The sequence below is a fragment of the Phyllobates terribilis genome, unplaced genomic scaffold (genome assembly GCF_046119375.1).
Source record: "Phyllobates terribilis strain yellow unplaced genomic scaffold, ASM4611937v1 Scaffold_12__6_contigs__length_324123572, whole genome shotgun sequence".
In the NCBI taxonomy this organism is placed as follows: domain Eukaryota; kingdom Metazoa; phylum Chordata; class Amphibia; order Anura; family Dendrobatidae; genus Phyllobates; species Phyllobates terribilis.
This window is the reverse complement of record NW_027362772.1, coordinates 53,349,425-53,373,157: the sequence shown is the minus strand read 5'-3', so window position 1 is coordinate 53,373,157 and position 23,733 is coordinate 53,349,425. Positions and strand designations below refer to the sequence as shown.

Sequence of the window (23,733 nt, the reverse complement as noted above, 5' to 3'; positions counted from 1 at the left end):
CCAAAAATGGGCCCGACAAAATTGTTGACAACCTTCCAAAATTGTGAGTAAACAACTTTATTTCAAACATGCAATGCTCGTGCAAACTCACATGTGGCAAGTAACAGGTGTGGGCAATATGAATATCACACCTGAAACCAGATAAAAAGGGGAAAGTTGACTCAATCTTTGCATTGTGTGCCTGTGTGCGCCACACTAAGCACAGAGAACAGAAAGAGGAGAAGAGAACTGTCTGAGGACTAGAGAATCAAAATAGTTGAAAAATATCAAAAATCTCAAGGTTACAAGTCCATCTCCAGAGATCTTGATGTTCCTTTGTCCACGGTGTGCAACATAATCAAGAACTTTACAACCCATAGCACTGTAGCTAATCTCCCTGGACGTGGACGGCAGAGAAAAATTGACGAAAGGTTGCAGCACAGGATAGTCTGGATGGTGGATAAACAGCCCCAATCAAGTACCAAAGAAATTCAAGCTGTCCTGCAGGCTCAGGGTGCATAAGTGTCAGCACACCCTATCCGTTGACATTTAAATGAAATGAAACGCTATGGCGGGAGACCTAGGAGGACCCCACTGCTGACGCAGAGATTTAAAAAAAGCTAGTTTGCCAAAATCCTTCTGGGAAAGCGTCTTGTGGACAGATAAGACCACGATAGAGCTTTTTGGTAAAGCACATCATTCTACTGTTTACCAAAAACAGAATGAGGCCTACAAAGAAAAGAACACAGAACCTACAGTGCTTTTTAGCTTATACTTTATTGGAAAAAGAGAATACTGTTATTTGCTCAGATGGAGAGTTTGCGTGTTGTAGCCATTTGCAAAGCATCATAGTGCCCCATTTGTCAGGATCATAAAAAATGCAAAGAAGTCAAGACTTTTAACCAGGAACTTAATCATATTTGTCTTCGTCTTGTTCGTCTGTGTCATCTTCCTCGTCTTTGTCATCTTCCTTGTCTGTGTCATCTTCCTCGTCTGTGTCATCTTCCTCGTCTGTGTCATCTTCCTCGTCTGTGTCATCTTCCTCGTCTTTGCTTCTAGTGCAGGTGATTTTGTAGCCATCATGAAATACAGTCTCAGGAAAAGGAGCAATTTGATGATTGCAAATGTTTTCTGTGGCACATCCTTGGTAAGCCCAATCTTCGGCATGAGCTGTGGAGAAAAACATTGGCTATTTTAGGAAGATAATGTGTTCAATTATCAGAGGGCAAGGTCGGTCTGGTAGACAGTGGTGGCTCAAAACCAACTGGACTTTGCCATCTATCCAAAAGGCTTCATCTGTTGGAAGAGTAGGAGTTTTTTTTGTGTCTATATTCTTTTGGGTAGCTTAATCACAAACATGGTTTGACCCTGTTTTTTAAAGAGATATTTATCTGACAGGTATATGACAAGATTCATCAAGTCAGCAAAAATGTTTCATCAACCTCATCAAGGAGGTCAAAAACAAATGCAATCTCCATTCATAGAATTAGTGTTCCTTTTCTATCCATACCATTCAACTAGGTGTAATGGGAGTACTGTACAGGGTCCCTTGGCAGCTCTAAAGAGGGTGACAATGTGCATAATTGGCACTAGCTACTCAGTTTTCAAGATGCCAGGGTTTCCCTGGCCTTCACCCTTTAACCCCCTATAAAGGGATCTGGACTTAACAATGACTCCTAGGCTGGGGCCAAGCAGTTAACTCCTTTGGTGGTGTGAGCAGGCAAGTAGGATAGTCCAGTTGCTGGGTCAGAACCAGGGGGTCATAACAGGGTCAAATTTACAAGGCAGGAGAGTAGTCAAAAAATGAGCCACGGTAAAAATGCAGGAATGTCTACAGGGAGTCAAAGCAGAATGTTGAGAAGCTCGCTAAGAGCAAGTCAAAATATAATTGGCAGTGGACAGTAGGCTCTCAGGAGCTTAAATAGCTGGCAGACACAGAAGGCCACACAGAAGGAAACAAACACTAAAAACGAACTCCTGATCTCCCAGTATGGACAGGACTACAAGAACCTCAGACCACAAAACTAGAGTAGTCGCCTTGCGCTGTCTGCAACAAGAGCGCGGCACCGCTTGGCAAAAGAAGCCGAGACAGTAAGGGCAAGCACCGACACAGATGTCACACTAAGGAAGTGGGGATGCCTAGATTTACAGTGTTTATACCATTTCTGGTTAAATAGAAAATAAATACCATATAACTTTTTTTTACTTTAAAATAAATTAAAAAATCTCAACTGGATAAGGACACTTCATATTGGATCACCACCTATTGGAAGGACTGGACTTCTTTAGCCCTTTGTTGAGCTAAGTAAAAATGGAAGAGGTCATGCAGAAAATTTGGCACAGCAAGAGATATTTCCACAAAGGAAAGGAACAAAAGAGGAAACTTATACTTACTTGAATTACAGATTTTACCAGCAAAGGAGAAGCACTGTGTCTGGGGACCCCGACATTTCATGGTGTCAGATGGATTGCAACTTTTTCCTGCTTTTCCACTTGCATAACAATAAGGGCATTCTACCCCATTTCTCTTTTCTCTGTAGTTTGTTGGCACCACTGTGTTCAAGAAAACTCATGTTAGTCCTACATGTAAAATAAGTTGTCAAATTCTGAAATTCTGGACTAGACTCATTGGTGGAATATTGGTGGCATTCACCCCACCCATCTCACACATAATCTCCTGTAGGAGAAAGAGCTTACAATCTAAACCACTTTTGGGTAATAGAGCCACATGTTTAATATAGGGGAAGAGAGGAAATTAGTGATAGTTAAGAAGTGACAAAACTAATTAAAACTCCTTCTGACGCCTAGACTCCCTGATGTGGACAGGTAATTAAAATGTTATATTTGTTGGGAATAGACATGAAGTCTGTTTTTTTTTATTAAATAAGTAGACTCATCTCCAGGATAAGCTGCTATGATGAAAGAACTTCCCTAGACTTTGTGTCTCCAATGTGCAATTATGAATATTGAGGTTTGTATAGATCCAATATTGATGGGACATACATTTTCAACTTCAGAACTAATAGGGGAAGAATATGCATATTTTTTCAGAACTGTGAAGCATGCCTATAAGACCCTAATCAATAGTAAAAAGATCGCTGACCACAGCCATGCCAAGTTTCCAATCTATGAAAAGGCAAAATCCCCATAAAAAATATGACGGTGATATCAAATGCCTGTGATCGTCAGGAGTGAAGATATTGTGAATGTTGGGAATATCATAATTTTCTGAAACTGAAGCCACATCCCTGTTATGGGTCATCAAGGTGAGGTGTGTGTGTAACTTAGGTGCTGATAAAAATAAAAGGCAAATTATGATCTATGTTCAATGCCGAAAGATACATTGCCATGTAGGTTTGATCCACATTAACCAGACATTTTCAATTGGATTGCTTCCATCCTCTAAGCGCTGAAGTAACGTCAGGTTTAATTATTTTCTTTTGTTTATCCTTTTATTTTATGTACTAGTATATGCTGTATTTTTTTTTATTTTCTTTGTAAAATATTTTGTAATTTTTTTATAAACACTGCCTATCATTCTGGATTAAATATAAAATTTAATAGTTCTGTTCCTTTTGTTTTGTAAATCACGCTCCTGAAGCCATACGCTGCCTGTCAGGTGTACAATCAGCCTATAAACAATTGGTAGTGGCAGCTAATAGTCTTTATTGGATTATTGTGGAGCAGGCAGTGACATATATTCTATCCGTTGGAATCAGAGGTGTATATACCATACGCTCACTGTTAGTTCTCCAATCAGCCTTAGTGGAAACAGCCTGCAGCCTCCTCCCTTAATCTTTGGTCAATTGCCTAATTGTCAAGAAGATAAGGGGCAGCAGTAGGCTGTTCATGACAAAAAGGGAAGAGCGTGGTTGTTCAGCATGACCCCCTGGCTGTGATTTTTGAGAATACACAATATATATCATATTACAGCAATATTCCCATTGTAAAGTACAAGTTATTCAATATCACCAGTGGTGAAGCAGAGAAAATGAGCACCGGCTGATGGTTACCCTCTCCGATGATACCTTGGGTTTCAGATCAGGACACTCTAAAACTGACCTAATTGTAAGGAGTAGTGATGAGCGACCGAGCTTGCCACTGCTCGGTACTCACCTGAGCATCTCACTGCTCAAGATGCTCGGCGCTTGGCGAGTTTTTCCTGGATGCTCGGGTGGGAGCTTGGGTCCCCGCCCCGCATGTGAGGTGCTCTGTAGACAGCTAATTAACATGCAGGGATTGCCTGCCACTCACTGTAATGCAGGAGCCATGTTAGTTGTGGCATTACAGTGATTGGCTGCCCGCATAGCGTCATCAGGTCTATATAAGACCTAGTGACCCTATACTTGTCACAGTCTACCCCGGAAACAGGCAAAGTAGGGAGAGGTGCTGCTGAGTGACCGACAGAATTGGTGGTTGTTTTAGTCAGGTATTATACAGCTATATATACACATCTAAGCTAACAGTCCTTCTGGGGACTAATCCAGCTGCATATATTCCTGGTGATAGCAGGAGTTAGGCAGTCAGGGTTTGTAGACAGTGTATACAGCACAATAGGGTCCATTACACATTCTGTCTGCTGTTGTTACAGATATCCATAGCCCTACTTATCAGGGCTATTTTTTTGCTTTTAATCCTGATTATTTGCTTAAAAAGCAATACAATACTCCATTTTACTGCTCCATTTGCTTGTTAGCAGAATACAGGCAGATTTTTTTTAATTTGATACTATATATATTACTATAAATTGAAATTGATGTATTGGGTTGTCGGTGATAAGTTGCTTTGCAAATTTGCTATTATGTACTTTAAAATGCAGCACGTGGACCTGTTGGTCTAAGGTTCATTCCTATTGTACCTGTACTTTACCCCCCTATGCTATTACTCTTTAATAAACTTTGATATATTCTTATATTTATGGCTTATTGATCGTTTTTGCTTCTGCTATTGTTCTATGTCCCTTTCACAATTTAGCCTATAATAAGTCCATATTTTTGTAGTTTTTGATATGAAAATATTTAGTGGTTATGATATAGATGATTCCCCTATGGGGTAAAACATACTACCTCTTCCATGAATTGTGTGTTCTATTTAAAGTCTGCCAGCTGTGTTTTGTTATATTTTTGTTAATATAACCTTATATTACAAGGCCACTGACTAAAACCGTGGTCGTCACACGTGATCCCATATTACTGCGGCAATAATACAGACATTTTGTGGAGCGGGCCAAATATTACACTCCATTTAAAATGGTAAAGGCGTGTGGCAAGGGACGGGGGGAAGTGAACGTGATGGGGATGGGGCACGCAGAGGCCGAGGCCGTGGGCAAGATGAGTGAACTTGTGCCCTTTGCTGAGGGAGCACAACAAAACCCACATCATGTTGAACTACCTTCCTGTCCCAATTACTAGGGGGCAGCAGAACACCACTCTTGAAGCCAGAGCAGTGTGAAAAGGTTGTTGGTTGGATAGCAGATAATGCTGCCAGTCACTTTGCCACCACCACCACTTTGTCTTCCACACGGTTAAGTCCCAGTATCCGTGAGTCTTGACCACATAGTGCTCACCCTGATTCTCCTACCTCCCACCATGTCGAGTGCCCGGAGACAACTGATCCCACACTTGGACACTCTGAAGAGCTGTTCACTTTTCCATTTATAGATTTGGGCCTCTCATCCGGCCAGCTTCAAGTGGGGCAAGAGGAGATTGCATGTAGCGATGCCCAAATATGTGAGCAGCTATGGTTACATGAAGGCGACGGTGGGAAAGTGCAATTACTGTCGCAAGAGGTGGATGATGATGAGACAGAAATGCCAGAAAGTCAGGAGGAGGACCAGTGTGCAGAAGTGGAAGACGAGGTGATGGACAGTGAAGTCACTGTCCCAACCTAGCAAGGTGACATGCATAGAGAGGACAGCAACACACAGAGGGAGTCAGGCATAGCACTACAACAGACAGGAACAAGCAGTGGGGTGGCCACAGACACAAGGCGGCCAACTGTTCCCCGGAACACCAACACGAGGGAAGTTGCCAGTCCAACTGTTAGGTCTTCCAGAGTCTGGCTCTTTTTTTTAAAGACTGTCCAGATAACCCCAAAAAGGCAATTTTCACCCTCTGCCAGGCCAGCATCAGCAGGGGCAGCAAAATTACCTGCCTGACCATCACAGGTATGCTCGGGCACATGACAGCAAAGTACCCAACTAGTTGGGCCGAACTCCAGGGTCCAGAAACAGTGTCTGCAGGTGACACCACTGCCTGTTCCACTGTTGTGCATGCATGCAAATCCCATGTCCAATGCGCAGGTGAAGATGCCTCCTGCCCTGCACCTGTCATTGTACACTTGCAACTGTCACTGTCCACGTTCACTGTCCACTGTCCAGCACAGCGTTCAGTTGTCCCTACCCCTTTCGTTTGAATGCAAGCACAAATACACAGCCAGCGCTCCACAGGCCACACTACTAAACGCACACATTTCTCGAATACTTGCACTTGAAAGCCTTTTAGGCTCGTGGAGACTAGAGATGAGCGGTGTTCGACTAGAACTGTTCGCCAATCTCAAATTCGAGCTGTTTTGGGCGGTGTTCGAGTTGTTCGACGAACCCGAACGATTTGCAAAAAATTCGGCTGTTCGAGGTTATGTTCGATAACTGTTCGTGCACCAAAAGCGTGTCCTGCATGTCTGGCGCTATTTAGAGCACCAATCATGCAGGGATTGTCTGCCACTCACTGTAATGCCACAGCCATGGTGGTTGTGGCATTACAGTGATTGCCCAAATCGATGGGAACAGTGCCAACAGTGAAACATGAAAAGCCGGCAATTCAGCAGCGGCATACACCGGTACCCGACAATTTAGAACCGAAAGAATAGAGTATCACACATAGATTAGATAGATATAAACATGTCAGCCACATATATACGAAGTACAGTGACAGTGCTGCTTACTGTACTTGTCATTTAGCGTAAAGGATTTATCAAAAAAAATAATAGTGTTTTCATGCACCGTCTCTTTAAAAAAGCCGGCCGGCAATTCAGCAGCGGTACCCGACAATTTAGAATAGAAGGAATAGAGAATCACACATAGATTAGATAGATAGAAACATGTCAGTCACATTTATAATAAGTACAGTGACAGTGTTGATTACTGTACTTGTCATTTAGTGTAAAGGATTTATCAAAAAAAATAATAGTGTTTTCATGCACCGTCTGTTTAAGAAAGCCGGCCGGCAATTCAGCATCTGTACCCGACAATTTATAACAGACAGAATAGAGCTTCACACATAGATTAGATAGATAGAAACATGTCAGTCACATATATATGAAGTACAGTGATAGTGTTGGTTACTGTACTTGTCATTTAGTATTAAAATAAAGGATTTATTATTAAAAAAATTGGCGTGGGGTTCCCCTTAATTTTAGGCTCTAGCGGAGGTTAAGCAGACAGCTGGGGCAGATGTTTGAAGCCTGGGAAGGGGGTAATACCCACGGAGCTTCCCAGGCTACTAATATCAGCCCTCAGCTGAATACATAGCCTTTACTAGCTATTAAAATGGGGGACCCCCCCAAAAAAATGACGTGGGGTCCCCCCTAATTTAATAGCTAGCAAAGGCTAGGCAGACAGCTGGGGGCTGATATTAATAGCCCAGGAAGGGAGCCATGAATATTGGCCCCCTCCCAGGCTAGAAACACCAGCCGTCAGCCGCCCCAGAAGTGGCGCATTCATAGGATGCGCCAATTCTGGCACTTAGCCTCGCTCTTCCACGCTGCCCTGGTGCGGTGGCAGGGGGTAATAGGGCTGGGGTTGATGTCAGCTTATAATGCCAGCTGACATCAAGCCCAGGTTAGTAATGGAGAGGCGTCTATAAGATACCCCCATTACTAACCCCATAGTCAAAGTAAAAAAAAACACAAACACCCAGAATAAAGTCCTTTAATTGAAATAAAGACACAATTCTTTATTGTTCTAAATTAAACCATACTTACCATCACGCCCATTCCAGCTGAAGCCAACGATCTCCTGTAATAAAAATAAAATAATAAAGCAACCTCATCCTTACCTTTCCATGGTTCCCAGGACAGCTTCAGCTCTGCTACATCGAGATGACAGGCTGGACCGCAGCAGAACGCCGCCATCCAGCCTCTCATCCCGCGGACACTGAGAAGAGCAGGCTTGCTTGCGCTCCACATTGTCTCTCTGTGACGGCATAAAGATGAGCCGAGGTCATGTCCAATGAACTCGGCTCACCTCATGCACGTCACTTACTGCGTGGGAGAATTCTCACGCTGAAGCGCTGAGTGCAGGAGAATTTTCCCACGCTGTCAGTGAGGTGCATGAGGTGAGCTGAGTTCATTGGACATTAACTCGGCTCATCTGGATGCCGTCACAGCGAGACACTGAGGAGCGCAAGCATGCCTGCTCTTCTCAGTGTCTGCGGCATGACAGGCTGGATGGCAGCGTTCTGCTGCGGTCCAGCCTGTCATCTCGATGTAGCAGAGCTGAAGCTGTCGTGGGATCCATGGAAAGGTAAGGATGAGGTTGCTTTATTATTTTTCTTTTATTGCAGGAGATCGTTGGCTTCAGCTGGAATGGGCGTGATGGTAAGTATAGTTTAATTTAGAACAATAAAGAATTGTGTGTTTATTTCAATTAAAGGACTTTATTCTGGGTGCTGTGTTTTTTTTAAATACTTTACTAGAAATTCATGGCGGTCATGTCTAATATTGGCGTGACCCCATGAATTTTGGGCTTGGGGCCAGCTGATAATACCAAGCTGGCCCTAACCCCTTTATTACCCAGTGAGCCACCGCACCAGGGCCCTGGATGAGTTGGGTACAGCGCCAGAAGATGGCGCTTCTATGAACGCGCCATTTTCCGGGGTGGCTGCGGACTGCAATTTGCAGCGGGGGGGGCCCAGAAAGCTTGGGCCTCCCTGCGCTGCAGATTCCAGCCCCCAGCTGCCTAGTTGTACCTGGCTGGACACAAAAATAGGGCGAAGCCCCACGTATTTTTTTTTTAATTATTTCATGAAATTCATGAAATAATTAAGAAAAAAAGGCCTTCCCTATATTGTTGTGTCCGGCCAGGTACAAATAGTCAGCTGGTGGTTGGGGGCAGCCCGTTCCTGCCTGCTGTACCTGGCTGGACACAAATATAGTGCGAAGCCCCACTTCAATTTTTTTAAATTATTTCAGGAAATTCATGAAATAATTAAAAAAAAATTGACGTGGGGCTTCGCACTATATTTGTGTCCAGTCAGGTGCAGCAGGCAGGAACGGGCTGCCCCCAACCACCAGCTGCCTATTTGTAACTGGCCGGACACAACAATATAGGGAAGCCCTTTTTTTCTTAATTATTTCATGAAATAATTTAAAGAAAATTGACGTGGGGCTTCGCCCTGTTTTTGTGTCCAGCCAGGTACAACTATGCAGCTGGGGGCTGGAATCCGCAGCGCAGGGAGGCCCAAGCTTTCTGGGCCACCCCCGCTGCAAATTGCAGTCCGCAGCCACCCCGGAAAATAGCGCGTTCATAGAAGAGCCATCTTCTGGCGCTGTACCCAACTCATCCAGGGCCCTGATGCGGTGGCTCACTGGGTAATAAAGGGGTTAGGGCCAGCTTGGCATTATCAGCTGGCCCTAAGCCCAAAATTCATGGGGTCACGCCAATATTAGACATGACCACCATGAATTTCTAGTAAAGTATTTAAAAAAAACACAACACCCAGAAAAAAAGTCCTTTAATTGAAATAAACACACAATTCTTTATTGTTCTAAATTAAACCATACTTACCGTCACGCCCATTCCAGCTGAAGCCAACGATCTCCTGAAATAAAAGAAAAATAATAAAGCAACATCATCCTTACCTTTCCATGGTTCCCATGACAGCTTCAGCTCTGCTACATCGAGATGACAGGCTGGACCGCAGCAGAACGCTGCCATCCAGCCTGTCATCCCGCAGACACTGAGAAGCGCAGGCTTGCTTGCGCTCCACAGTGTCTCTCTGTGAGGGCATCCAGATGAGCCGAGTTAATGTCCAATGAACTCGGCTCACCTCCTGCACGTCACTGACAGCGTGGGAAAATTCTCCTGCACTCAGCGCTTCAGCGTGGGAGAATTCTCACACTGAAGCGCTGAGTGCAGGAGAATTCTCCCACGCTGTCAGTGACGTGCAGGAGGTGAGCTGAGTTCATTGGACATGAGCTCACCTTATGCACGTCACTGACAGCGTGGGAGAATTCTCCTGCACTCAGCGCTTCAGCGTGAGAATTTTCCCACGCTGTCAGTGACGTGCATGAGGTGCGCCGAGTTCATTGGACATGAACTCGTCTCATCTTTATGCCGTCACAGCCAGACACTGCAGAGCGCAAGCAAGCCTGCGCTTCTCAGTGTCTGCGGGATGACAGGCTGGATGGCAGCGTTCTGCTGCGGTCCAGCCTGTCATCTTGATGTAGCAGAGCTGAAGCTGTCGTGGGAACCATGGAAAGGTAAGGATGATGTTGCTTTATTATTTTTCTTTTATTGCAGGAGATCGTTGGCTTCAGCTGGAATGGGCGTGATGGTAAGTATGGTTTAATTTAGAACAATAAAGGATTGTGTCTTTATTTCAATTAAAGGACTTTATTCTGGGTGTTTGTGTTTTCTTTTAACTTTGACTATGGGGTTAGTAATGGGGGTGTCTTATAGACGCCTCTCCATTACTAACCTGGGCTTGATGTCAGCTGGCATTATAAGCTGACATCAACCCCAGCCCTATTACCCCCTGCCACCGCTACAGGGCAGCGTGGAAGAGCGAGGCTAAGTGCCAGAATTGGCGCATCCTATGAATGCGCCATTTCTGGGGCGGCTGACGGCTGGTGTTTCTAGCCTGGGAGGGGGCCAATATTCATGGCTCCCTTCCTGGGCTATTAATATCAGCCCCCAGCTGTCTGCCTAGCCTTTGCTAGCTATTAAATTAGGGGGGACCCCACGTCATTTTTTTGGGGGGGTCCCCCATTTTAATAGCTAGTAAAGGCTATGTATTCAGCTGGGGGCTCATATTAGTAGCCTGGGAAGCTCCGTGGGTATTACCCCCTTCCCAGGCTTCAAACATCTGCCCCAGCTGTCTGCTTAACCTCCGCTAGAGACTAAAATTAAGGGGAACCCCACGCCAATTTTTTTTAATAATAAATCCTTTATTTTAATACTAAATGACAAGTACAGTAACCAACACTATCACTGTACTTCATATATATGTGACTGACATGTTTCTATCTATCTAATCTATGTGTGAAGCTCTATTCTGTCTGTTATAAATTGTCGGGTACAGATGCTGAATTGCCGGCCGGCTTTTTTAAAGAGACGGTGCATGAAAACACTATTATATTTTTTAATAAATCCTTTACACTAAATGACAAGTACAGTAAGCAACGCTGTCACTGTACTTCATATATATGTGACTGACATGTTTCTATCTATCTAATCTATGTGTGAAGCTCTATTCTGTCTGTTATAAATTGTCGGGTACAGATGCTGAATTGCCGGCTGGCTTTTTTAAAGAGACAGTGCATGAAAACACTATTATATTTTTTAATAAATCCTTTACACTAAATGACAAGTACAGTAAGCAACACTGTCACTGTACTTCATATATATGTGACTGACATGTTCCTATCTATCTAATCTATGTGTGAAGCTCTATTCTGTCTGTTATAAATTGTCGGGTACAGATGCTGAATTGCCGGCCGGCTTTTTTAAAGAGACGGTGCATGAAAACACTATTATGTTTTTTAATAAATCCTTTACACTAAATGACAAGTACAGTAAGCAACACTGTCACTGTACTTCATATATATGTGACTGACATGTTTCTATCTATCTAATCTATGTGTGAAGCTCTATTCTGTCTGTTATAAATTGTCGGGTACAGATGCTGAATTGCCGGCTGGCTTTTTTAAAGAGACAGTGCATGAAAACACTATTATATTTTTTAATAAATCCTTTACACTAAATGACAAGTACAGTAAGCAACACTGTCACTGTACTTCATATATATGTGACTGACATGTTCCTATCTATCTAATCTATGTGTGAAGCTCTATTCTGTCTGTTATAAATTGTCGGGTACAGATGCTGAATTGCCGGCCGGCTTTTTTAAAGAGACAGTGCATGAAAACACTATTATATTTTTTAATAAATCCTTTACACTAAATGACAAGTACAGTAAGCAACACTGTCACTGTACTTCATATATATGTGACTGACATGTTTCTATCTATCTAATCTATGTGTGAGGCTCTATTCCTTCTTGTCTAAATTGTCGGGTACCGGTGTATGCCGCTGCTGAATTGCCGGCCGGCTTTTTTAAAGAAAGCGTCTTCTGAGCAGTTTGTCAGCTTTTGGACACCTTTGAAGGTGTTTTCTATGTGTTTCTATGTGTTTTTGTTTGCCTGCCATTGGTTTTAACGGTGTTCGACGGTGTTCTAAGGTGTTCGACGAACAGTTCGACGAACAGTTCCTCGAACATCCCGGTGTTCGACGAACCGAACCCGAACACTACGGGGGTGGCTCAACACTAGTGGAGACGGAATCTTTCCGCAACCTGATGGCGCGTCCGTCCCTCGGTACTCGGTCCCCAGCCACCACTATTTCTCCCATTGTGCCGTCTCCGCATTACACAAGCACGTGTCCCAGAACATTAGCCGTGCCCTCAAGAACGCAGTTACTGGGAAGGTCCACCTAACTACGGACACTTGGACAAGTGCTTGTGGCCAGGGATGGTAAATCTCGCTGATGTCACACTGGGTTAATATTGTGGAAGCAGGGACCCAGTCGGACCTTGGGACGGAACACGTCCTCCCGATGCCGAGGATTGAGGGCCCTGGGTCAATCAGGGTTGCCCTTCTACAGCTCCCGCACCTCCTCCTCTTCAGCCTCCATCTCCAAAATGATCACATCAGTTGGAAGCGGGAAGCACTGCAGCACTACCTCAGCCAAGTGGCAACAGGTACTGCTGAAGCTAATATGCTTAGGGGACAATCTGCACTCCTCTGAAGAGTTGTTGACAGCTGTAACAGAGCAGGCAGATCTGTGGCTGTCACCACTGAACCTACAGCCAGGCATGGTCGTGTGTGGCAATGGCCGGAACCTGCTGGCGGCTCTGAAGCTAGGCAACCTCACACACGTACTATGCCTGGCCCATGTGCTCAACCTAATGGTTCAGCAGTTTCTCAAAACCTACCCGAATCTGCCTGAGCTGCTTTTCAAAGTACGCCACGTGTGTGCCCATTTTTAAAAGTCAGCTACAGCTTCCGCCGCTCTTGCCATGCTTCAGCAGCATTTGCAGCTTCCATCTCACCAACTGGTGTGAGATGTCACCACTCATTTGAACTCAACCTTGCAGATGTTGGGAAGGATTTGTGAGCAGCAGAGTGCAGTTGTTGAGTACCAGCTTCAACATGCCCATCCGCATTCAGGTCAGCCTCCACACATAAGAACTGATGAGTGGGCATGGATGTCAGACATCTGTGCTGTCCTCCAAAACTTTGAGGACTCCATCAAGATGGTGAGCGGCGATGACACCATGATTACCATCCCTCTTCTCGGTCTTCTGAAATGCTCGCTGATCATAATTAAAGAGGAGGCAGTGCAGGCGCAGTACGATGAGATGGAGAAAATAACCATACAGGGGGGTGCCACACAGCCCAGCCTCATCTTATCCCAACTCTGATTGGGTGTTAATGAGGAGGAGGAAGAGGAGGAGGAACAGGAGCTGGTTTCCTGCGCTACAGACGGTACTACCCACAGAACATTCATACTGTCTGTTCAGCGTGGATGGCCTGAGGAAAGGGAAAACGAGGAGGAGAGCATGGACATTCGTTCTCTTGGTCAGGACAGGAAAGACTTGGCTGTTACCAGTCTGCCACACATGGCTTACTTTATGTTCCTCTGCCTTTCCCATGACTCTTGTGTTGTACGCATTTTGGCCGACAGTAATTACTGGTTGGTGACACTTCTAGACCCACACTACAAGGGGGTGTTGGAATGTGTCCAATTTTTCGGCAGCCCTTGCAGTCACTGCATGGGCATTACCACTATAGGAGACCCACTCTTTTATAATGGGAACATTTTTTTTACTGAGGCCCTCCTCTGCGTCTCTTCAAAGGGGTATTGGGGTTTTTCCAAGTTTTGAGCAGGTCTTGCAGTCACTCCATATGCAATAACAGTGTAGGAGACGCACTCCTTAAAAATGGAAACATTTTGTTTTTTAAATGAGGCCCTCCTCTATGTCTCTTCAAAGGTGTATTGGGGTTTTTCCAAATTTATGGCAGGCCTTGCAGTCACTGCACACGCAATAACAGTATAGGGAACCCACTCCTGAATAATGAGAACAACAAAGCATAGCCAGTTGATGGCCCTCTAACAATAGTGAGGGCCGACTGCTGGCTCTTTAACAATAGTAAGGGCCGCCCAATGGCCCAATAAAAATAGGCTTTGTGACTTTCAGACACCCTCCTTCATAAATGAAACAGGATGTGTCTGATCATTTCTCACACACCACATGGCAAGATAAGGTAGTAAAATGTTGAAATGACATTTACGGATGAATGTATTTTTCACCATTGAAAGCAATGCAAAAGAGCAAAAATGCATCAAAAACACTACGTGTTAACATAGCCCAAGGTGTGGAGCAGCATTTTTTTGGGGGGTATTTATTTTGCCTTATATGCAAGTCATTACCCTGGTAAGGATGGTCCTTAACGTTTTTTCCAGGAAAGAAACATTTTGGTTTCGTTTTTGTATGTTTTATTGTGAGTCCGTAAAAGTGACGTAATACTCTGACAACATTTTTGAAAGCATGGACCTAGGAGTCAGACATGCTTCCAGGGGTCTTCCACATGCTGTTCCCATCTCGTCATTTCAGCACTGTTTCCATCAATTTAGGCAATTTTTAAGCCCCCTGCAGACCTCTGTGGGGGGGGGGGGGGTAGCTGCTGGAAAAATGCTTGAGTTTTCCATTGACTTACATTGGGCTCATTGCTCGGACCGAGCACTCCAGCATTCCAATTTGCTCGACCCGACCATCGAGCACCCGAGCACTAGGACAATTTAATTTTGTCTTTTCACTAAGCACAGCCCAATAATGACCTGCAGTAGATATGTGTCCGAGTAATAGCTTTGATTGCAGAGCTCATTTATTAATGGTCCTGTAGGTAAAATTCCCACAGACTTGCCAATATTTGTATATGGATAAGCATTCAGCTGCATAAATATGGATGATCTTTATAACAGGAGAGATTTCTGGATAAACAGCAAAAGCTACATATATGGGTATAGTACATATAAGTATATATTCATCATACTTACATGGCAGTGATCCCCTATTGCAGTGGTTTCCCTTGCAGCACTTTGTTAAGCTATAAATGTCAATTCCCACTGTCATGTTGAAAGTTAGGTCACACATGGATGAGGAGTTTGCACAAGACTTCCAGATCTGGTAGAACTTTCCATTATCTAAAAAATATAATGCATTTGATTTTAAATAACAATAATATAACTACTATAATGCTGCTCATATGTACAAACATATAACTACCATAATACTGCTTCTATGTACAAGAATATAACTACTATAACACTCCCCCTATGTACAAGAATATAACTACTATAATACTGCTCCTATGTACAAGAATATAACTACTATAATACTGCTCCTATGTACAAGAACATAACTACTATAATACTGCTCCTATGTACAAGAATATAACTACTATAATACTGCTCCTATGTACAAGAATATAACTACTATAATACTGCCCCTATGTACAAGAATATATATACTATAATACTGCTGCTATATACAAGAATATAACTACTATAATACTGCCTCCTATGTACAAGAATATAACTACTATAATACTGCTCCTATGTACAAGAATATAGCTACTATAATACTGCCTCTATTTACAAGAATATAACTACTGTAATACTGCCCCTATGTACAAGAATACAACTGCTAGAAAACTGCTCCCTGTGAACAAGAATATAACTACTATAATACTGCCCCTATGTACAAGAATATAACTACTATAATACTGCTCTCTATGTACAAGAATATAACTATTATAATACTGCTCCTATATACCAGAATATAACTACCATAATACTGCTCCCTATGTACAAGAATATACCTACTATAATACTGCCTACTATGTACAAGAATATAACTACTATAATACTGCCCTCATGTACAAGAATATAACTACCATAATACTGCCCCCTATGTACAAGAATGTAGCTGCTATAATACTGCCTCTATGTACAAGAATATAACTACTGTAATACTGCTCTCATGTACAAGAATATAACTGCAATAATACTGTCCCTATGTACAAGAATACAATTGCTATAATACTGCCCCTATGTCCAAGAATATTACTACTATAATACTGCCCTCATGTACAAGAATATAACTACATTAATACTGCCCCTATGTACAAGAATATAACTATTATAATACTGCTCCTATGTGCAAGAATATAACTACTATAATACTGCCGTCATGTACAAGAATATAACTACTATAATACTGCCTCTATGTATAATAATATATCTACTATAATACTGCTCCTATGTACAAGAATATAACTACTATAATACTGCCCCCTATGTACAAGAATATAACTACTATAATATTGCCCCTATGTACAAGAATATAACTACTATAATACTGCTCCTATGTACAAGAATATAACTACTATAATACTGCCCTCATGTACAAGAATATAACTACTATAACACTGCCTCCTATCTACAAGAATATAACTACTATAATACTGCTCCTATGTACAAGAATATAACTACTATAATACTGCTCTCTATGTACAAGAATATAACTACTATAATACTGCCCCCTATGTACAAGAATATAACTACTATAATACTGCCCCCTATGTACAAGAATATAACTACTATAATACTGCCCCCTATGTACAAGAATATAACTACTATAATACTGCTCCTATGTACAAGAATATAACTAATACTGCCTACAATCTACAAGAATAGAACAAGTATAATATAAGTGAAAATTTTCATTAAAAATATATCCCAAATCATACATTCTGCACAGTATTAAGAAAAGGATATTGTTATTCATGAAATGTACTTACCGATACGTTCGAACATCACAGTAGTTCTACAACTTGTGACCGATGGAGCGCAGATCTCGGTAGTTGTGCTTTCGCAAGTTTTTCCATAGTAGTTTTCACACTTCTCACAGAGAAGACTCGTCCCTTTAGAACGATAAAGAGAATATTATTACGTATAGAGGACCTTCAGTGGGCAGCTAAGACCAATTCCTTGACTTAAAGGATCCTAACAGTAAGTGGTCTAACCCCACCACCCGCCGTCTATTTTAGGATCTAGTATTTGGCATGGCCAAGCTTGGAAATGGAACCCAACATCATCCAAGTTTGCTACGTATGCCCCAGTTATTGAGAACATAGATGATTTCTCACCTGTTGTAATGTAGATGAAGAACATTATTACGATCCTTGGGCAGTTCTTCATGGTGGCAGGATGGATTGAGGAGGTCAGATCTCTAGTCTCACCTTTGATGTTTGTTCCTCATCTCCCTTTTATACCCAAATACAAGGAAGTTGTCCAGGTCAAATTCCACCAGTAAAATTAGTCGTTCTGACGTTTCAACACATTAATTATGTTAAGAATTAATTACTTGATCCAGATGTCACGATGACCTAGAGTCTACAATAACACCAAGGATGGACATTTATTATTCTAATGTAAAATCTTATTACTCCTCCCTTTAAAAATATTATTGACTCACATGGTGACATATTGACCCTAAACTTTATTGTCTATGAACTACCTGGTTAAGCTGAATGCGGCCAGCTCCTTTTTGGCAGCCACATAGACATTGGGTGGCATAGTGGAGCACATGAGCGGCCACCACTCCATTCCGATGGGGCATTTTAGAGCTCAATTCTTGGTGGGGGTTTCGGAAGTGAATAGGTGATAGCTTGTCAAGATGAGACAGTCCCTTTAAAGATTGTATAATGAAGGAACGGTACAGAATTTTTGATGTGTGTCCCACCTAATTTGGGCAGGTCCCTGTCGGATTTTATGCAATCTCTGTCCAGAGTTTGGTGTTACCTTCTGCTTTTTGTAGTTTTTGTTCAGTCCTTGTGGCAGAAGTCATACATTCTATTTTACCAACTGAGATAGTAAAACACCATCAGAAAAAAATCCATATGATTTGGAATAAAAGCTAAATTCTTTATTGGTGTACATTGAAAGAAAGTATTCAAAACACGTTCCAAAAGGTTTATTAAAAAAACAGGGAAAAATGGAAAGAAGGCGGAGACCCTAAAGTACCCGGTCATACGTAACTGTATAAAATATAGTCTGATGCACATTGTTGCACTTATGAGTTAACATCGTAAAAAGTAGAACCAGATAAAAATATAAGCAGGTTTGCAAAAAATAAATTAGAGAGTAAGAACATGAATAGGAATCTTGAAATAATAATAAGGTGGTGTAAAAGAATTGTCACAGATCTCGATGCGTGTTTCGCACAACATGCGTGCTTCATCAAGGGGAGACTCTAGTCTTAGATAAAGTGAGCTCAGCAAAAGAAATGAGATTGAAGGACTAGATATTGGAACATATGTATCACTACTTTAATTACTTTATAACTGTTGTTTCAGGTCCCTGTCTCACCTGTGGATTCTCCTGTTGCCTCAAGGGCCAGTTCATATCTACTTGAGTCAAGCCATATTAACTAAAAACAGAGAGAATGGAGAAAAACTGCCTGTGCTCGACCTGTGAGTACATAAACAAGGACAACCAAGTAAAACAAACCAGTTGGTCATATCTTCTGACTCATTACATTTTTTCAGTTTAATAAATTTGCAAAGAAGATTAATGGGTTCTCTAATAATTAAAGGGTTATTCCCAATGTGCCAAATTTCCATATATCTGCGGAATGGGCAACAACTTACTCCCAAGGAACCCTTGAGAACAGGGCTCTGAAATGCCCTGATGGAATGGAGCATACGCTGCGCATGCGTAACACTGCACCTTTCATGGTCTATAGAGATACACATGAGCAACCATTACTCCTTTCCAGTGGTACATTTCAGAGCTCCGTTCTTGGAATTGGTGCTGGATAGGTATCACGCGAGGTGAGGAAAGGAACAAGTGTACAATGACGGGAAGAGGTGGAAGGGATCCCAGCAACTAGGGAAAGGGGGAGTGGAGAACCCTAGGCAGATCTAATATCACCCTGAATACCCTATCGTCCCTAAATAGGTTCCGCACTTATCGTCGAGCGAGGAAACCTAATCTCTAAATGTCCTTAGAGATTGGCCCTAGCTAGGGAGGGGACGGGATGATCACTAGTCAGGCCCCACTGTAACTAAAGACAACAAGGTAAACAAACAAAGGGTGATACACTTAGCTTGAGAAGACACCAGAGAGATAATGCCAACTGTCCTCCAAGGGAAGTCCAAGAAGAACCTAGCCACCTACTAGTACTCCAGGCATGGACAGAGGAACATAGAACTTTCACCGGTGACTCTCTGGAGAGACTGAGAGTTTTCAACTACCAAGCAAGGGAGCGTCAATTAGCAGCTGAAGGTGGAGGTCACTCCTGGGTCCTAAAGGGAGTCGGATATCACTACACTACAGAGATGAGAGGATCAAGATGGCGTCTGCAATGCCAAGTGCAGTGACCTTCTACAGCCGGATCCAGAGCGACTGTCACACTTGATACACCCGTGATAATTTGCCAAGTTGAGCATTAGAGTGTTTTTGAGGAATTTAGGAAACTTGGCACAGTATGAGAAATATTATGAATAAGAAAACCAATACTTCCCGGTTGACTCTTCTATAGCTCCGGAACCAATGTGCCAGAGGTCTTCGCCAACCCTACAGTGGCGACAGTCTGCCTACCATTCACGATACTGGTGCTGCCAATTGATAACTGGTCACTGGTCCATTAGGATGTGGCCTTACATGCAAACATCATTGCTAAGGTCAATGATTGTCTGCACAGGTACTTGTAAATGATGCATGGCACATAATCCTTGACGCACTAGTGAGGACCACCAAAGAGCGAGATTAGAGCAGCAGAGTGCTCAAAAGGTATGTAATGGTTATTTATATATATCTAAGATGCCTAACCATTAAAATAGTTATTTAAAATTGCTTTTAATTATGATTGTGGGAATGCACCTTTAAATAGACAAATGCCATAGAAGTAATTCACAAGTTGGCACCAAAAGATAGTCGCGGCAAACACATCATTGACCGACAGAAGCCTTGTGTTCCAGATTATGGAGAACTCAACTGGGAAGAATATGTTCCTGTAATCAAAATAAGTGCATACCAAAACGATATGACCAATCCAGTAATCAAAAGAGGAAATGCGAATAATAACAGCACCAAATGTAATAATACAAGATTATAGACAGTGACCGGAAAAACTAGACTCTGCCAGTACGAACAATGGAAGGATCAAAGAACATTCCGAGACAGATACATTGTGTTCTACCTTGTACATTGCCCGAGGGACAGAGCATACCAGTGTCATGCTTTGCCAGGAAAGAGGGCACTAGGGAGGACAGTTTTCCCTGGAGTGTTCCTTAACAAGTAAACATCATTTCAATTTTTATTTTATAAATCAATAGTGCGTGTGAAAATAAGAAACTTTGCCATATATCTTATCAGAGAAATTAACTTCTTTCTCCGCAAGGGCTGATTGATCAACATTTTCAATTCACTGGTAAAATGCGTCTTCAGTGAAGACAGACTTTCCCATTACTGTGATAGGAGATGACAGTTGGTGCTCATAAAGTTCTATGGAGAAATTGCATAGAGTCTAGCTCCTCCCTTCTCCATAGAATTTTAAAAGCACCAACTGTCATCTCCTATCTCAGTAATGGGAACACCTGTCTTCACTAAATACAGAATTTTAACCATGAATTAAGAAAGAATGATCAGTCCAGGAGAAAAAAGAAGCATTTTTTTTAAATCTGTTTTATGGATTTATGAAAAAAAACAATTAAAACGACGGCTACTCTTTAAATAAAATTTGCTTCAATTACGAAGGTAGAAGTTTCCCCATTATAATAACTGAATATCAACTATCATTTATTTGGAAAATAGAAAAAAATATTTTTTTTCCCTACAGCGCCTCCGCAGGGAAAATGATGCATTACACATTTAAGTGATGGAATGTAGAGTTCTTGTGTGTATTGGGGGGAGGACTGGCTTATAGTATTGGGGTAAATTTGAACACATATTTTACCAATTTAATCTTCCATCTGGAACCTTGCAAATGTATTTGTCATATAACAATTTAGTTTGCACAGGATTAAAAGACAAACAACCCCAGCAACTGGTTTCCGAAAACAGCCCCACATTTGTCTGCAGGTTGTGTTTGGTACTGCAGCTTAGCTATGGTACAATAGGTGAGGTAGTATGAAGTAACAGCTTACAAAAACAGATGACCATAGGAGGACTAATATTTAATAAGGCTTACAAAGAAACCCCCTAAAAATGCAAACATTATTAAATATAGTTAAAAAAGGCAAAAAAACACCCCTAGTCGGACAAAACAGAATTACTTATACTTACCAGCACAATAAGGGGACGTGTGACTAAAGCACTTCCCTAACCGTAGGATCAACTGATATTTCAGGTAGATATCCCTGCTGCTTATAGAAGCTAAATGCATATAGATTGGACCAGCTCCAGTCCCATATACAGATTGATAATCTAGGGTTTAGTAGGGTTCAGAGAACAACCCTAACACTAATCAATGAAAAGTCTTCAGTGGACGTGGACTGCAAATATGATGCCAAGAACGGCAGGTCCAGAGCGGCCTACAGAACGGCAGGTCCAGAGCGGCCTACAGAACGGCAGGTCCAGAGCGGAGTGGCGTGATGACGTCTTCACACAGTGAGATGCACAGGACGTCCTGGCTAGTGTTGAGCCACCCCCGTAGTGTTCGAGTTCGGTTCGGTGCGTCGAACACCCGTGTGTTCGCCGAACTGTTCGTCGAACTGTTCGTCGAACACCTTCGAACACCGTTAAAACCAATGGCAGGCAAACAAAAACACATAGAAACACATAGAAAACACCTTCAAAGGTGTCCAAAAGCTGACAAACTGCTCAGAAGACACAACTAACACATGGAAAAGTGACAAGTACATATAGTCATGCGAAAAGAAAAGAGGTGGAGGAGTAAAAGGAGGGGGAGACACAGATATAGGCATGTCATGCCCTTCTAAAATCCAAAAAGTGAGAAGCTGACACGTTCAGTCCGCTCCTGCCCGTGCCACCTCTGCGTCGCCGGGTTTGTGCCAGAGCCACGGTGAACCCTGACGGCCAGCCCCCCTCTCCCAATACTGGTGCCTGTCCGCTGGTGGGTCGAGCGAGCCCCCCTGTGGTGGAGGCAGCTCTAAGCTTTTTAATTTAAATTGTCTCTCTAGTTTGAATGAATACACTTTAAATCCATTTACAAGGATCTATTGGAGGGCAAGTCTCATGCCAGCAGCCGCGTAATTCCAGCTCCAGTAGCGTCCACTAAAGCTGCTGCAGTTAAAAAGCTTTTATAAGGATCGAGCTCGGCTGTCCACCGCAAGGCATCCTACTGCCAGTCCCAGCCCCTATGCCTTGGGGTGCCTCCTGATGCTCTTCACTGAGTATCCCGTGGTCCCGAAGCATTTCCTTTGAAAAAATTAAGTGTCCAAACTACAGGTGGTGTAGCTTGCTTAACAGCCGGGATAATCCGCTGACTAGCAGACACTGCTACTAGGCACAAAGTATTTCCTGGGCTAGATGCAGTTAAAAATTTGTAATTAGATACTCTCGTTGGATGCTGAGAAAGCATTCCATAGAGTCTCCTGGCACGCCATATATGATTCTCTTAAAAAGCTTGGGGTAGGGGTCTAGGGGACCCTTTTATAGCCAAAATCACGGCCCTGTATCGCAATACGTCACCTAGGCTGAAGATAAATGGAACTGTAGCACCCTGAGGGCTCGGTTGCTACAGACGTATTGCACCTCACCCAGAGGTGTGATATCTCACTCTCAGGTAAGGATGTAGTGTGGATCAGGACCCGACACCTGCATGCATTACACCACATTGCCGTGGGGCAGGGCGACCAATATGCCCCTGAGATGGGCACGACAGTCCCTGTCCCTGGCTGGAGTGGGGGGAGGGAACACTGAGGAAGGGGAACCCTGTAGTGCAGGAGCAGGGAGGAAGCAGTTCCTGGGTGCATTGAGAAGGGAGTATAAAAGGTGGGCACCATCTTAGTTCAGTGCAGAGAAGTCTGAGCAGAAGTGGCAGGGAGCAGGGGCTCTGCATGAGCTCTGCTCCGGAGGCGGGCCTAGTAACAGAGGCCCAGGCCTGGAAGAGGGAGAAGGAAGGAAGAGGAGTGGAGAAGGCTCCAGGAACGAGGAACGAAGGGATCCCAGGGGTGCGGACGGGCAAGTCGCCACCTGCGTGGAGGGGTCAGGCCAAAGGGGGAGACCGGTCCCCGAAACTAGTGGAGGCAGGAAACGACCCTCAGCTAGAAACAGGAGGCTGTGACATTTTATGTGGCGCAGCCCCTCGCTACACCCGCTAGGAAAGCACCACATAGGGTCAGGGAAACTGGCGCCAAGTTTACCAAGAGGAGGCCCGAGGCAGCCGGACAGAAGGGTTGGTAAGAAAGGCCAGACAAAGGACACACAAAGGGGGTCCTGTGAAG

At 43.1% G+C, this 23,733-nt stretch overlaps 1 protein-coding gene and 1 long non-coding RNA gene across 2 annotated transcripts in view; one reads left to right on the top strand and one right to left on the bottom strand.

The window, feature by feature from the left end:
• Positions 1–18,810, top strand: part of LOC141173054 (uncharacterized) — a 36,074-nt gene extending 17,264 nt beyond the window's left edge. The window contains exon 3 of the long non-coding RNA XR_012252579.1: positions 18,679–18,810. This is a non-coding gene — a long non-coding RNA (uncharacterized lncRNA). The remainder of the gene's footprint in view (positions 1–18,678) is intronic.
• On the bottom strand, positions 738–17,612 carry LOC141172029 (phospholipase A2 inhibitor NAI-like). The gene is made up of 5 exons (XM_073655808.1): positions 17,470–17,612; positions 17,122–17,244; positions 15,317–15,463; positions 2,374–2,532; positions 738–1,149 (listed from the first exon to the last, which is right to left on the bottom strand). Exons 1-5 carry the CDS (start codon positions 17,519–17,521, stop codon positions 890–892), a joined length of 741 nt encoding a protein of 246 aa, XP_073511909.1. The 5' UTR covers positions 17,522–17,612; the 3' UTR covers positions 738–889.
• Positions 18,811–23,733: the final 4,923 nt, after the last annotated feature.

Bases quoted from the DNA above. Each gene is read 5' to 3' on its own strand.
- LOC141172029 (XM_073655808.1), bottom strand. From the start codon at position 17,521: ATGAAGAACTGCCCAAGGATCGTAATAATGTTCTTCATCTACATTACA. The intron at 17,245-17,469 runs GTGAGAAATCAT...ATCGTTCTAAAG, and splicing joins CTTCATCTACATTACAACAG to GGACGAGTCTTCTCTGTGAG. The intron at 1,150-2,373 runs GTAAGTATAAGT...TTTTCTCCACAG, and splicing joins TGGTAAAATCTGTAATTCAA to CTCATGCCGAAGATTGGGCT.